The sequence below is a fragment of the Dromiciops gliroides genome, chromosome 1 (genome assembly GCF_019393635.1).
Source record: "Dromiciops gliroides isolate mDroGli1 chromosome 1, mDroGli1.pri, whole genome shotgun sequence".
Taxonomy (NCBI): Eukaryota; Metazoa; Chordata; class Mammalia; order Microbiotheria; family Microbiotheriidae; genus Dromiciops; species Dromiciops gliroides.
The window spans coordinates 513985939-514000016 of NC_057861.1; the positions used below are offsets into that span (position 1 = coordinate 513985939).

The 14078-nt window shown below is 37.4% G+C and overlaps 1 protein-coding gene across 4 annotated transcripts in view; it reads left to right on the plus strand.

The window, feature by feature from the left end:
• LOC122734301 (synuclein alpha interacting protein) overlaps positions 1–11005 on the plus strand; it is a 224703-nt gene extending 213698 nt beyond the window's left edge. The window contains exon 11 of one of the 4 annotated variants that reach the window (XM_043975014.1): positions 10467–11005. In XM_043975014.1, the coding sequence (XP_043830949.1) occupies positions 10467–10472 (6 nt within the window). In that variant the 3' untranslated portion in view covers positions 10473–11005. The remainder of the gene's footprint in view (positions 1–10466) is intronic. The other 3 variants (XM_043975015.1, XM_043975013.1, XM_043975016.1) reach the window with 3 other exon arrangements.
• Positions 11006–14078: the final 3073 nt, after the last annotated feature.

Below are 14078 nucleotides of genomic sequence, written 5' to 3' on the forward strand. Positions count from 1 at the left end.
ATTCATTGGCTTCCTGGCTGTTCCACAAGCAAGAAACCATCTCTCAGCTCCATGAATACTGTCTGGTCATCCTCTATGCCTGGAACATCTACTACTGACGTCTCTGACTTCCTTTAAATCCCAGCTAAAATCCTATTTTTTATTGGAAGCCTTCCCCTAACCCCTCCTAATTCTAATGCTTTCCCTTTATAAATTATTTCCTATTTATCTCGTATATAGTGTGTTATATATTTGTTTGCATGTTGATTATAAGATTATAATTATTATATAATTAATTATAATTATAAGCTCCTTGAGACTGTCTTTTGCCTGTTTTTTAGCCCCAGTGCTTACTTAGCACAGTGTCTGGTACATAGTAGGTGATTAATAAGTGTTTATTGATTGGCTGAAGCTGAAGCTAAGCCTATTAATTCATTCAACCAAGAAAAATGTATTAAATCACTTACTATATGCCAGGCACTTTTTTATAATAAAGGAGAGAAATATCCCATAAGAAATATTTTTAATCAAAATACATATGTTCTCATAAAAAATTGAGTTTCACTCTTCCAGAAAAAATATTTGGAGCAAAGGAAAATGTTTATGCTTCTATCCACTGTGACTCTGTCACCTCCTGGTGGCTGGAAAGCCAGAAAATACTCACTGTAGTTCCAACTCTTTGGAAAAAGGCCCAGTTTCTCTTCATGAACAAAAATGAGGAGAGATATGAAGAGCAGGGGAGGGGAGATAAAGCATTTCCCAGACATTATACATCATTCTCTATGCTAAATTATTCCTCAGTTCCCATCTGGACTCTTGATTCTTAAGGGATTCATTTCAGCCTTTAAGCTTCCTAAAACTTTTACTTAGAAAGTTGGAAGAATGGTTTTCTCATCTCCATAGTTGGAACCGCTAGAGAAGGATGAGTTAGGCTCTTATGACTGAATCCTGCCCAAAAGAAAGAGTTTCCCAGGCTTGTTCTTAGAATCCCGCTGAAAGAAAGGGAACATTGCCTTAGTTAGATACAGGTTAGAGGAAGCTTTGTGTTCCAAGATGAATGGGAGATTTTTCAGAGGAGTTCAAGCCAAAGTGGGGAATTGAGAAAGAATAAATCAAATGATTCATTCACTTCTCAGCTTCATTTTGCCTGTGAACACCTGCCCCGAGGCAGTAGGAAGAAATAGCCATTTCTATCCACCTAGTGATGTGCCTCGTGCCTATGGGCCTCAGATGATGGCTAAAATGGCTGCAGTTAATGAAGATCTTCTGGATTTCCATGGTAAATTTTTCTAAATTAAAAAAAAAAAAATCCTATGGATTTAGAAAGCCAGGGCAAGACCAGTGACTCTTTTCTCATGATTTGGTAGTAGAGATAAATACTGTATAAAATACCAAAATACAGAAGAATGTGGTTATTAGCGTGATCTGGAAGAGGAGGAAGGGAGGCTGGGGAGAAGCAGCTTTCAAACTCGGATTCCCCTCGAACATGGAAGTTGAATTAAGCCCACTGTGCAGTCACTCTAGTGAAAATCTTTACTGTAACCAAGAGAAGGAATTATCAGTGGGGGACCCTCTTCCAGGAGTGCACTTGAATTGGACTTGATGTTCCCAAGAACATCTCTGTTAAAAGAAGACAGATACCCTGTATCTGACTGTCAGAAGGACAATGAATATACAATTAAAAGTAATGTCAGCTCCGTGAGGAGGTTTTTGTTTGCTTTTTATTTTTTCTAAATTGCTCACAGCTTGAGAACAGAGGAAAAAGTCTCTTTACCCTTTAGAATTCGATTCAACTTTACAATTGAATAACTACAGTATGTTTCAATTTCAGAGGATGACTTTTACAATGAGCAGATAAATCTTTTTGTGTTTTGTTTTCTAAAAGAACAAGTTGGCTTTGTATTATTACAATTTAAAAGGAATGTTGGCAATTACCTTTTTCTTCAAATGCCAGTGAAACATTGATTTAATACAGTTTAAGTCAGTCTGTGACCTATTTAAAATGAGTGCCAATTCCTGTTACTGATAAGAAGTTTAGCATTAAACCTTGGCCACTAGGTTTCTTTCTCTCTTGAGGGCACAGCTTCAGTACCATACCCAAGAATTTAATATTCAGAAATCCCTCATCCCAGCACCAAGCAGTTAATTGTGCAGTATTTTAAAAGGCATTTTCATTAAGTAGTGGGCATCAGTGGAGTTGATTTTCCTGCCAAGAAATTAGCCACATTTGGAATTATGCAGCCAGAGCCAAGACTTAGACTATCCATTATTATTCATAGATATTAAAGTCTGATCAACAGTAATATCAAGAAAGGGGTGATGATTTGAGGGTGTCAGGAAGTTCTCCGCTGATACACATGGGAGAGAGATACATGCATGTATGCATACATATACACACATACATATATATGTGCATGTATGTCTACATATATTTATGTGTGTTACATATATAGATGCATATATTCATACTCTGAGAAGTATTGTCAGAACAATTCAATGGAAAGTAGATTAAAGTGTAGTGGTTTGGGGAGGATGCGGGAAAAGACTGGAATGTGGGCATGGCTGAAATCTGCTCCCCGAGAATATTTTAGAAAAAGTGTCATCAAAAGGTGATCCTAATCCCATTGAACAAGCCTGTCTTTGCCAACAGCCTCAAATTGTCTAGTAGTGGTATTTGGTGATAGTGATCTACTTCTTTTATAAAAAAATACTGGACCATTCTTAAGGCACAATAAATAAATAAATTCTTTTTTGTGGGGCAATAGGGGTTAAATATTTGTCTAGGGTCACATAGCTAGTAAATGTCAAGTGTCTAAGGCTAGGTTTGAACCCAGATGCTCCTGAATCCATGGTCTATGTTTTATCCACTGTGCCACCTAGATGCCCCTACAATAAATTCTTAATTGATGCCCAACTAATGGAACCACTGCCCCACATCCCCATTTAATGTTGTATTTTTCCCCCTTGATATTTGACTCTCAGAAGACAAGAGAAAAGAAAAGCTGATGCTAGAGTTCTATGCCACTTCTCCCCATGCCCCAGACTGGTGCATTTTTTAATTTCACCACCAATTCAGGTCTGTCATCTACACCTTATAAATCCATATTTGCAATCCCTTCTAATGATCATTTGATGATCACTGAATAATTGACCCCAAGACATTGGAAGATTCACACAGAATTGTAGAATCAAAGAATATTCTAGTTGGAAGGGACCTTAGAAAGCATATCTTTAAACCTATACCTGAAGAAAAAACCCCTCTACAATTTCTCCAACAAGTGGTTATCAAGCCTCCACCTGAAGAACTACAATAACAGAAAGCTTACTACCTCTAAAGTTGGACCATTACAATTTCCATAGCTCTAACTGTTAGGAAGTTAGTCCCTTCCCCCCTCAACCCCCCCCCCCCAGCCTTATTTTCAACCAAAATTTAACTTTTTTGCAAACTTCCTCCTGGTTCCTGGCTCTGTCCTCAGTAAGCAGGAAAAAAATAAGTCTACTAACTCTTCCCTGTGACAGCTCTTTAGTTTTATGATTTTTGCCTCTTGTTAAAGTCTTCTCTTCTCTAGTCTTTACATCCTCATTTCCTTCCCTGTGAGGAAGGTACTGTATTCCCATTTTACAAATGAAGCCTAAAGAAGTCACTTGCTCAGAGTCCTCAGGTCCTCTAACTCCAAAACTAGTATGCTTTCCAAAGCTCTTGACAGTCTTTTGGACTGTTCTTGTAGAAAAGGCAGAGATGAGCTAGTTAATAGTACACTTGGGTGGGTTTAGGACTGGTTGAATGGCCCAGATCAAAGAGTGGTTATTGATAGTTCAATGTCAACTTGGAAGCAAATCTCTAATGAAGTACCCCAGGGATCTCTGCTTGGGTCTGTGCTATGTTTTCCAGTGATTTGGATAAAGGCACAAGTGATAGTCTTATAAAATGTGCAGATGATGCAAATCTGGAAAGGGTAACTAACACTTTGAATGATGAGATTCAAGATGATCTTGACAGACTAGAGCACTGGGCCAAAATTTAACATGAAATTTAATAGAGATGAATGTGAAGTCATACTATAGTTGAAAAAAAATCAAATTTTGCCAGCATAAAATGTGGGAGATGTGACTGGACAGCAGATCATCTGGGGCAGCTAGGTGGCGCAGTGGATAGAGCATTGGCCCTGGAGTCAGGAGTACCTGAGTTCAAATCAGACACTTGACACTTACTAGCTGTGTGACCCTGGGCAAGTCACTTGGCCCCAATTGCCTCACTAAAAATATATCTGGGATTCTTAGTAGACTGCAAGTTTAATAAGGGTGACCAATTGACTGTGCTCTTCCCTGGTCAGATCACATCTGGAGTATTGATTTCAGTCCTTTTTGTCATTTTTAGGAAGGATGGTGCCAAGGTGAAGCATGTCCATGGGTTAGTGACCAGGATGGAGTTCCTTAAATAAATCCAACAGACATTTGTTAAATGTCTGAATTCTCAAAAACTGAGTCGTTAGAGCATAAGCTCCGGGAGATCCAACCAATTTGCAAAGACTTCTATTCCGGACCTAGAGATAGTCACTGTTGTCAGTTATTTGTGTTGTAAAATGTTCATAAAATTTTCTAGAAAATTACCCTTTAAAATTAGATCCTTTAAAGAATAAGTATATAAAGAATAAGAACCATAAATAAAACAGAATTAGGAATGTTAAATTTAAAAAAAAATAAAGGTGTGGTGCAGAAATCTGGTATAATCCAGAGTGCTGGATTTGGAGTCAGAAAATCTGGCTTCAGGTATGGACTCTGCTACTTGTTTTGGTTCAAATCAAGTACAAAAGCATTTATTAAGCACCAAAAATTGTCCCAGACATTGTTCTAAGAACCATGTGGCTTTGAACAAGTCACACCCTCCTTGTGTTTTTTCTTCATACAATGAGGAGATTTCCAAGCTATCTTCCAGCTACAAATTATTGAATGTGTGGTCTTCTATGAGCCTAGAGACCACAGAGTACTCAAGAAAGACCATAAGCATTAAAGACTATTTAAAAAACCATAGTTTCAAGTTCAACATATTGATTTGAAGTCATTTATATGTATTTTATTTCCTGTAATAGTCAAGTTTGGAGACAGTCAGCAGAAGTTGGAGGGTGGATTATGCCCACTCCAAACCTTCCAATGCAGAACTAGTCTTCCTGCTGTCTCCCCATTGTTTTCATCTTCAGAAAAATCCTCTTTCCCTCCTAGGGAATGAGTATCAGGACATTGCAGTTTGGATGGGGCCGAAAAGTTGAAAAGCTCAAGTTTTCATTGTGCCACTTTCCGGGTCTTCCCATAATGCCAAAACCCATGGGGTTAAGACTGACTGAATTTCTGCATAGAATAACCCACACTTATCCACAAAAAGCATTGATGTTGTCAGGCTACCATAACATCTGTTCCCCACAATCCCTTACCAAGGTAGAACAATTGAGTCACCTATCTTTTCTAAAATTCTAGTCTGTAAAAATGAGTTTAGTGAGACTGTGTCCACCTACATCCTTAATGGGGTGATCTTACATTGATCACAGGCACTTCACTGGATTTCATTGTAGAACAGCTGTCAGTGTGAGCCAAGTGTATATGTATAGCTAAATGGAGTGATAATCTCTCCCTTCACTTGTACAGATTGTGATGCTTCTTATCCTGTGTGACTCTTGTCCATGTTTACCAATAAATCTTCCATCGTGTGTGTTTGTGAGGGGTTCACCCAATGTGCTGGGGGCCTTCTTGTATTTCTCTTGCAAATACATGAGAACCAGACCAGCACATGAGTAGTCTATCTATAATCCCTTGCTCTCAAAAGGGGCATAATAAGTGCATTCATGTCTTTTTCTGATCATGTATCTCTCTCTGATATCTTTTAATTTAAAATATAATATATTTTAATAAGTAAAGTCTTCTATTCCACTTTGCCTCTCTCCATTGCTCTTTGGGGATTCCACAATCTGATTCCTTAAGTCCTTGATTCTCAGCCATTGAGTTTCACTAGAAGGTAATTAGTGTTGAGAGGATGGGATTTAATATAAAAGAGAAGCTTGAGATCATTGTGTGGCGGTTTCCCAAACATAATGCTACCATTCTCTCCATTCTATCCAATTATAGTCCAGTTCTCTGTATACTTGCAGCATCTTTCTAAGATATATGTACTCATCAATTATCCCTGTGGGTTTCATGTCATAATATGGGAAATGACTATTCTTTAACCACTCGTTATTTTCCAAGTGATTAGTTAAGCCATACCCTTGACTAAGTATGGCTTTCATTTGAGAGGTTCCACAGTGTTCTGGGGCTTACTGTGATAAGCTTAATGTCAAGTACAAATGGGAACATCTGGAGAACCTTGCCAACTATACGGAATCCCTATTTTACTCTCCATGACAACAGCAAACATGTTTGTCAAGCATATGCCTCTATTTTATACCTCACGTGATATTTATAATCATACAGTTGTAGAAGAAAGTTCCATTGAATCATGAAATTTTCTGATTTTGACATATGCATAAGTAGGGGAGTATGTATCATTTGCAAAAAGTTGTAATTTTGTTTCTTTGCTTATATTTGCTTCCTCAATTTCTTTTCCTTGTTGCTATATTATATCTTTCATTATCATTCTATTATACCTATATATTATATCTTATTGCTATAGCTAGAATTTCTAGCACATTGCTTTATCCCTCATCTTTCTGGAAGGGCTTTTTACCTTTCTCCATTACATATGTTTTTGTCTTTTGGTTTTAGATAGGTACTACTTCTCATACTAAAGAAGGCCCATTCATCTAAAAGTTTTCTAATATTCTTTTGTTTTGTTTTGTTTTTTGGTTGCTTTGTTGTTGTTGTTTTGTGGGGCAATGAGGGTTAAGTGACTTTCCCAGGGTCACACAGCTAGTAAGTGTCAAGTGTCTGAGGCTGGATTTGAATTCAAGGTCCCCCTGAATCCAGGGCTAGTGCTTTATCCACTGCACCACCTAACTGTCCCCATTTTCTAGTATTCTTAACAGAAGTGGGTGTTATTTTGTCAAAAATCATTTTGTTTTATTATTTTTGCCACCAATATGGTTTATTATGCTTACAGTTTTCCTTATATTGAAACAAATCTAAATTCCTGTTAATAAATTAAACCCGGTCATAGCGTATAATATTTTAAACATATTGTTGTAGACTCTGGTAATATTTTATTTAATATTTTTGCATTGATGCTTGTTAGGGATATTTGTCTATATTTTCTTTCTCTGTTTTGTCTCTTGGGTTTAAATATCAAGACCATATTTGTGTCATAGACAAAATTGGAAAGATCCCTTCTTTCCTTATTTATATGTAAAATTGGAATCAATTTGGTTTTTGAATGTCTGATAGAATTCAGTTGTAAATCTCCCTGGCTCAGTCTTCTACAGCTCCACTCAGGTTTTGGTTTTGGCTCCTTCACTGTTTCCTTCCTTGTGTCTCTGCTCTGAGCTTCTACAGGATTCTGACAGTCTTTTTTGTGTAGTCCTAGACCAGATGAAGCAGCTTATAGCTTTTTCTCTTTGGTTTTCTTAATCATTGTTCCTTCTGGTTCATTTTAAAAGCTTTTGCAGGAAAAAAAAAAAAGCTTTTGCAAGGGTATTTGTAGGGCACCAGTCTCCTCTAGTTCCTAACACACTGCCATCTTTCCACAATTCCTCTGTCAAATTCTATTTGCTTGTTTTTTTAATCAATAGCAAGGGATCTTGACCTTTCAGTCATTTGTTACTATAAATATGTGGTTTTTCTATAATATTCTTTGTGAAAGCCTCTGTTCTCAGCAATACCCTCATTATGCATGTACATTATTCTAAGCTTTTTTTAGACATGAGACAATTATTAATATTTGCCTTATTTCCTTTTCCCCAGGAACAACAAAACTCATGATTTTTTTTCCAATATGCCTACTCATCTTTCAGATATATTTAGAATCCATCTCTCACCATCTTAAAACTTGTGTTGCCTTTGGTACATAAATCTTGGTCTAGGATAGCTGCTCAAAGGTAGAATGAATAGCTTTGTTTTTTTGTGATTTCTTTTTCCTCATGCAGTATGCTAAGGGCTACAATGTTAGCATTCAAACATGCTTGCTCCTCTGTTACTCATGTAGAAACAGGTTTGTTATGGAACTCTTGACAATTCTTTCTTCCCTTGTTTAGTTCATTCCATTATCCTTCTAGCTTCATCTTTAAACGCTCACAAATTATTTGATGTAGCTGCACCTCTCACCGAACTTGCTTTTCCTCCATTGCTTCTTATTGTTTCTTGAAACAATACACTCATAATCTTCTGCTGTACTCCTCCATAAGATTTTATACAAGTTTATATTCTAAAATGCTGTTCCCTTGGCTGCTGTAGCTCTCTGTTTAGCAAAGAGAGTCAGCATTTCTAGGCAGTTTCTGGGTTTTCTTGGCTCTCTAGGTGATTGGTTTATTTAGTTAAACATCCTTTAGAAATAACAATAGTTCATCTCTGTGTCCTTATTTCATCCATTACTTATTTTTAATGCCAGCAGCTTGTTAAATGGAAATGTTAGAGCTGTGCTAATTACACATCTTATTTTCTCACTTTTATTCTTCTAATTTGGCATTTAGGTTCATTGTTACTCTAACAAAAAAATGTTCTCAGAGTTTCAAGTGTCTCATGAAAGATTTCTCATTGCTTTTGGATATCAGAATAATACCAATTTCACTGACTTCTTTATTTGCCTCTTTGAAGAGAACCTGAGTCATTTTTTAAATTTCACTGCACTCCCCTTCTATTTTCTGTATAGTGACAATATTCTATGTGATACACCTTGAAAAGTTGCAGACATTGACTCTGATCTTTATAACAGCCCTCTGACGGGAGCAGGAAAATATTCTTGTTTCCATTCTCAGAGGGGCTTAATGACTTGCCTCAGATTGTTTCATCAATCAATTGCAGAGATGGGGGCATCTAGGTGGCACAGTTGATAAAGCCCTGGCCCTGGATTCAGGAGGAACTGAGTTCAAATCTAGCCTCAGACACTTGACACTTACTGGCTATGTGACCCTGGGCAAGTCACTTAACCCTCATTGCCCTGCACAAAAAATAAATTAATTAATAAAAATAAATTTAAAAATAAGATAAAATAAATTGCAGAGATTAAACTTTGTATCCAGGTCTTCTGCTTCCAGCACCAGTTATTCTACTGTACCAGGCTTTCTGGTTAATGACTCTTATTTACATAACATTTTAAAGTTTGCAAAGTATTGTTTCAAATTCTTCTCAACCTGATCCCTTTCTACCTTTCCATCCTTCTTACAATTTTCTTCCTTCCACCTTTTCTATAATCCAACCATGCTGTACTATTTGCTAATTCTCACATATTCTATTTTCTATGCCTAGAATGCTCAGCCTCTTCATGTCCCTTCAAGATGTAGTCCAAATGCCACCATCTACAGGATACCTTTCTTAATTCCCACAGATGGTCCTCTATGGTAGAAGCAGTATCCTAACCCCTCCTTCCTATACAAATGAAGCTAATTTTTCCTTTAAAAATACTGAGACATTTCCCCAAGACTTGATTGGCTCAGGAGATTAAAGACTCAGACTGCTGGCATCATTTCCTCATCTCATGGGTACAAGGCAGCCAGAGGCACATTTATACTTGGCTGGTGGACCACAATGAGTAACTCAGACAAAGGAGTTCCACTCAAGGGAATCAACTCAAGATGTCCTCAGTGCCTATCCTTGTTGAATAACCTTCTTGTACTACTGCTAATTAAATATTTTTTTATTGACTCTTTGATGGGCATGACCTATTGAGTGCCTCATTTTGTTCCAATATCAAACTCCTGAGCCTGAATCAGGCTCATCCCAAAACATTCCCCCCAGATGCTAGAGCATTCTTGGGGTTCTCTTCTATCTACTCTATATGATATATCTTCCTAATTATTTATCTGTTGTCCCACACACTAAAATTTAATCTCTCTGAGTGCAGGGACCATTGTTGCCTCTCTTTGTATCCACAAGTTTTGCACAGAGCATGACTTAATAAATTCTTATTGACTAATTGATTTCCAATTATCTCATAATGGGAGCCAAGTTTCCTTGAAAATTTAAGGCTTCACCAGTGAATCTGTGCCATGTAGACACTGTCTGAGTTATTCTGGTTTCAACTAGACATAACAGACTGCATTGTTACACATATCCTGTCTTGTTGTTCTGAAGAGGGCTAATTTGAATATTGGGAGCTGGAATTCCTGTTTGTAAGATTGGGAAAGTGCTTCTAGGATGCTTAATGAAATATGCATTGTTGTATGGCTCTTATTTTTATCGTTTAAAAAGTTTATATGAAAAAAGTAACTTGGTTACTGGAATGTATACTGTGTGGTTTATATGAAAACAATTAATTTACATTTGGGGCAAATTGGTTTGTGCATAGGGCTATTTGGTAAAGTAACAACAATTTTATCTAATTTTGGCCATGTGCATTCTTTTCTCTTCAGGCATAATGACATAAATCAGAAAATTGAGAAATCTCAAAGCAAAGAGAGTGTTGATGAGCCAGAGCTACAGGAACTCTTCTTGTAATCACACCTCATCATGTCTTACTGCTGACCTTTGGACACAGTTGGAAATCCCTTAAATATCCTTTGTGGAAACAGGACCTTGAGAAAGAATCCTCACCAGCAAAAGAATGGATTAATAGGATGCCTTAAATTTGTAGCAGTTAGACTATATAAGAAATCTTTTTTTACACTATGTGTATATATAACTTGTTTTTAAAGATGTATGGTTTAAAGGCATGATTGAACAAACAATTTTTTAAACCATGTAAAGGATACAACAAAACTCCAGAGTGTTCATCTGACCACTGATTCCATTTTGTTTTCATCAGGTGCATGAGTATATAAGTATTAATTGGTCTTCCCTCTCCCTGAGACATAAATCATTTGGGCTCAGGTCCTTTAAGACCAGTGGTTTTATTTTATTTTTTGTCAAGTATAATTTGTCTCTCATTTCTACTTTTTGTAAAAGGAAATAAAACATTAACAGCCATCTCTAATCTCTGAGTGCCTCCCTTTCCAATAAACTTGTAATATTTTGATTTCTAAAGAACTTTTAGATTATTTCTGTTTTTGACTTTAGATATCACATCAATCCAACAATACTTTTTAATTAATTTTCATTGAAATCTTTTTTTTAACATTGCCTTCATTGCTGAATACCTCCCTGCCCTTTCCCAAGCCAATGATCAATCCCATTTAATGAATAATAAAAATGGAAGAAGAAAAAAAGAGTTTGGCCAAACTAATCTACGTATCAACCAAGTCTGACAGTATTTCCTATGTTCCATACCATAACATCTGACTTCTACCAAGAAGGAAAGGAAATGCATTTTCTCATCTCTTCTCTAGGTCCAAGCCTGGTCTTTATAATCACATAGCATTCCACTGGGTGTTTTTGTTCTTTCCATTTACATTTATTAAGCACCTTCTATATGACACACACTCTACTAAGCCCTAGAGTAACAAAGATAAAAAAAGTATTTGTCCTCAAGGAGAATACATTCTACTGAGAACATGCAATGTGATCATTTGAAGCAAGAAGGAATAAGAACATCCGAGTACAAACTGCCCAGTTCAAACATTTCTCTATATGGAATCAAATACAAGCATTCATATGTTCCAGTTTTTGGTAATCAGACAAGTGGAAAGAAAGTCGATTGTTTCTGCCTTCTCAATTCCCCAAGTTGGCATGGGAATGTACTAATGGCACCTGAGGATATATCCCCTTCTTAGAACACTTTGATCTGCTGCTAACATTTGACAAGGGGTTTCTAATCCCTAAAGTAGACAGTGTGGAGCCGAAGTTCACAGTGAGAATAATTTCCAAGAGCAGGATTTCTGATACTTCCTAGTGGCAACAAATCATTTTTACTATGTCTCATATAAGGAAAAAGTTCCATAAAACCCTTCTTTCATCATGTAAAAAAAAAGTTTCTGGAACCACCAAGAGTTTCTACATGCACGACTGCAATGGAAGGGCTATCCCATTTCATTTTGGGCAGTGCAAAATACAAGCTGACCAATGGAGTACTCTGAGAAAGGGAAAGTATTGTGCACTAATACACATTGAAGTTAGTGTCTGGGCTCAAATACATGGCCCTTATATTTCCTGCAAAGCTGATAATGCACCAAAATAAGATAACCCTGTGTATGTGAGGTATCCAGCAAATCCTGGGAAGAAAAACTGCATGAGGAGAGTTAGTTAATGCAATAAAAAGAGCACTGAACTGGAAGTAAAGGAAACCTGGATTTTAGTTCTAGTAAAGGCAATAAAAATTTATTAAGCACCTACTATAGATGCATAAGACAGCTAGGTGGCATAGCAGATGGAGCACTGGGCCTGGAATCTGGAAGACCTGAGTTCAAATTCAACCTTAGACTCTTCTTAACTCTGACCCTCACTCAGCAAGTCACTTAACCTCTGTTTGTCTCAATTTCCTCAACTGTAAAATTGAGATAATAATAACACCTACATCCAGGGTTGTTGTGAGCGTTAAACGAGACAATGTTTGCAAACTGCTTAGCATAGTACCTCTAGGTGCTATAAAAATTCTAGGTGTTATTGGAAAAGCCTCTTTCAGATTGTTCTTTTTCAAACATCTGAGCATCCCATTCAAATATTTAAAATTTTGGTGGCTTTCTTGCATGTGAAAAGGTTAGAAAAGATCTGAGTTTTTAGCAAGGACAACAGGTCAACCTGTAGCTTTGCCCACTTACTGATGTAAACAAATGTGAGAGATTGAGAGTTTAAAAGCAAAGACGTCAACGCTGTTTAGGAGTCCAGCTTCAATCGAGTGTCAGGACATCAGCTTAGCCCAAACTGAGAGGTGGTAGTAACTACCAAGTCACCAAAGTAGCATCTAACAGAATCTGGGAGAGCATCATGTGGAGGAGGCTACAAGACCAAGATCGGCAGGAATAATAAAAAGACAGCAGCAGCCCTGCATCAGTGGAGGCATGAATTGCCTCTCCTCACATGTGCCCTGACCACGAGTGTTCCCTGTGTATGTGCCAACCCACTGGTGAATGCTATGTGTGTCCCCTCTTCCCTCCAACATTGTATGTATTTGTGGTATAGTGGACCCTACCAACAAAAAATTGGGAAGCTTTTTGGTACTCCTAGTGATGGTATGTCATCCATTAAATGCTTTTGCTCTGGGTTAGTTATGTCCATTGGCTGATTAGAGTCAGTTATGAAAGGCAATTGTCACTCCCACTCCCACCCCCAACACACACACACACACACACACACACACACACACACACACTCCCTTCTCTTTAAGAGTTCTATCTTCTTCAACTGATTTTCATGTTATGAACTCTAGATCTTTTTACCAATGTGGTCATCCTCTTCTGGACATTGGCACTATTTTTCTGAAAATGTGGTGCCCAGTACAGAAAACAGTACCCCAGTGTAGTCCACTCAGAGCAGAAAACAGTGATGCTATCCCTTCCCAAGATAACACTCATCTGTGGTACCATGACTGGAATGCTAGACCTAGAGTCAGGAAGACTAGAGTTCAAATCTAACTATATGACCACAGGCAAGTCCCTTAAACTATCTGCCTCAGTTTCCTCATCTGTAAAATGAAGATATTAATAGCATCTACCTCCCATCCACTGAGAATAAAATAAGATAACATTTGTAAAGCACTTTGCAAACTTTAAAGCACTATATAAAAGCCAGGTATTATTAAGATCACATTCATCTATCGATGCATATTCAGGAGCTACATCTTTCTCCCCACCATTCTAAAAAGCATAAATAGACAAACTTGAAATCAAAAAGACTTGTGTTCAAGACCTACCTCTGACACATTATGGTTGCACACCCCTGAACAAGTCACTTCAGTGTCCCAGGGCCTAAGACCATAACTTCCAGACAAAGTCCTGACATCCATTGTTCAAGGAATTTTTCTCTACCTATGCCAATGAAAACATAAATCTAGCCTCTTCCCCTCCTGATCCGTCCCTTGATTCTATTTCCTACCACAAAGTTCTTACTGTTTACAGGTATGATGTAAAATGTGACAGTGGCAGGTACAATGT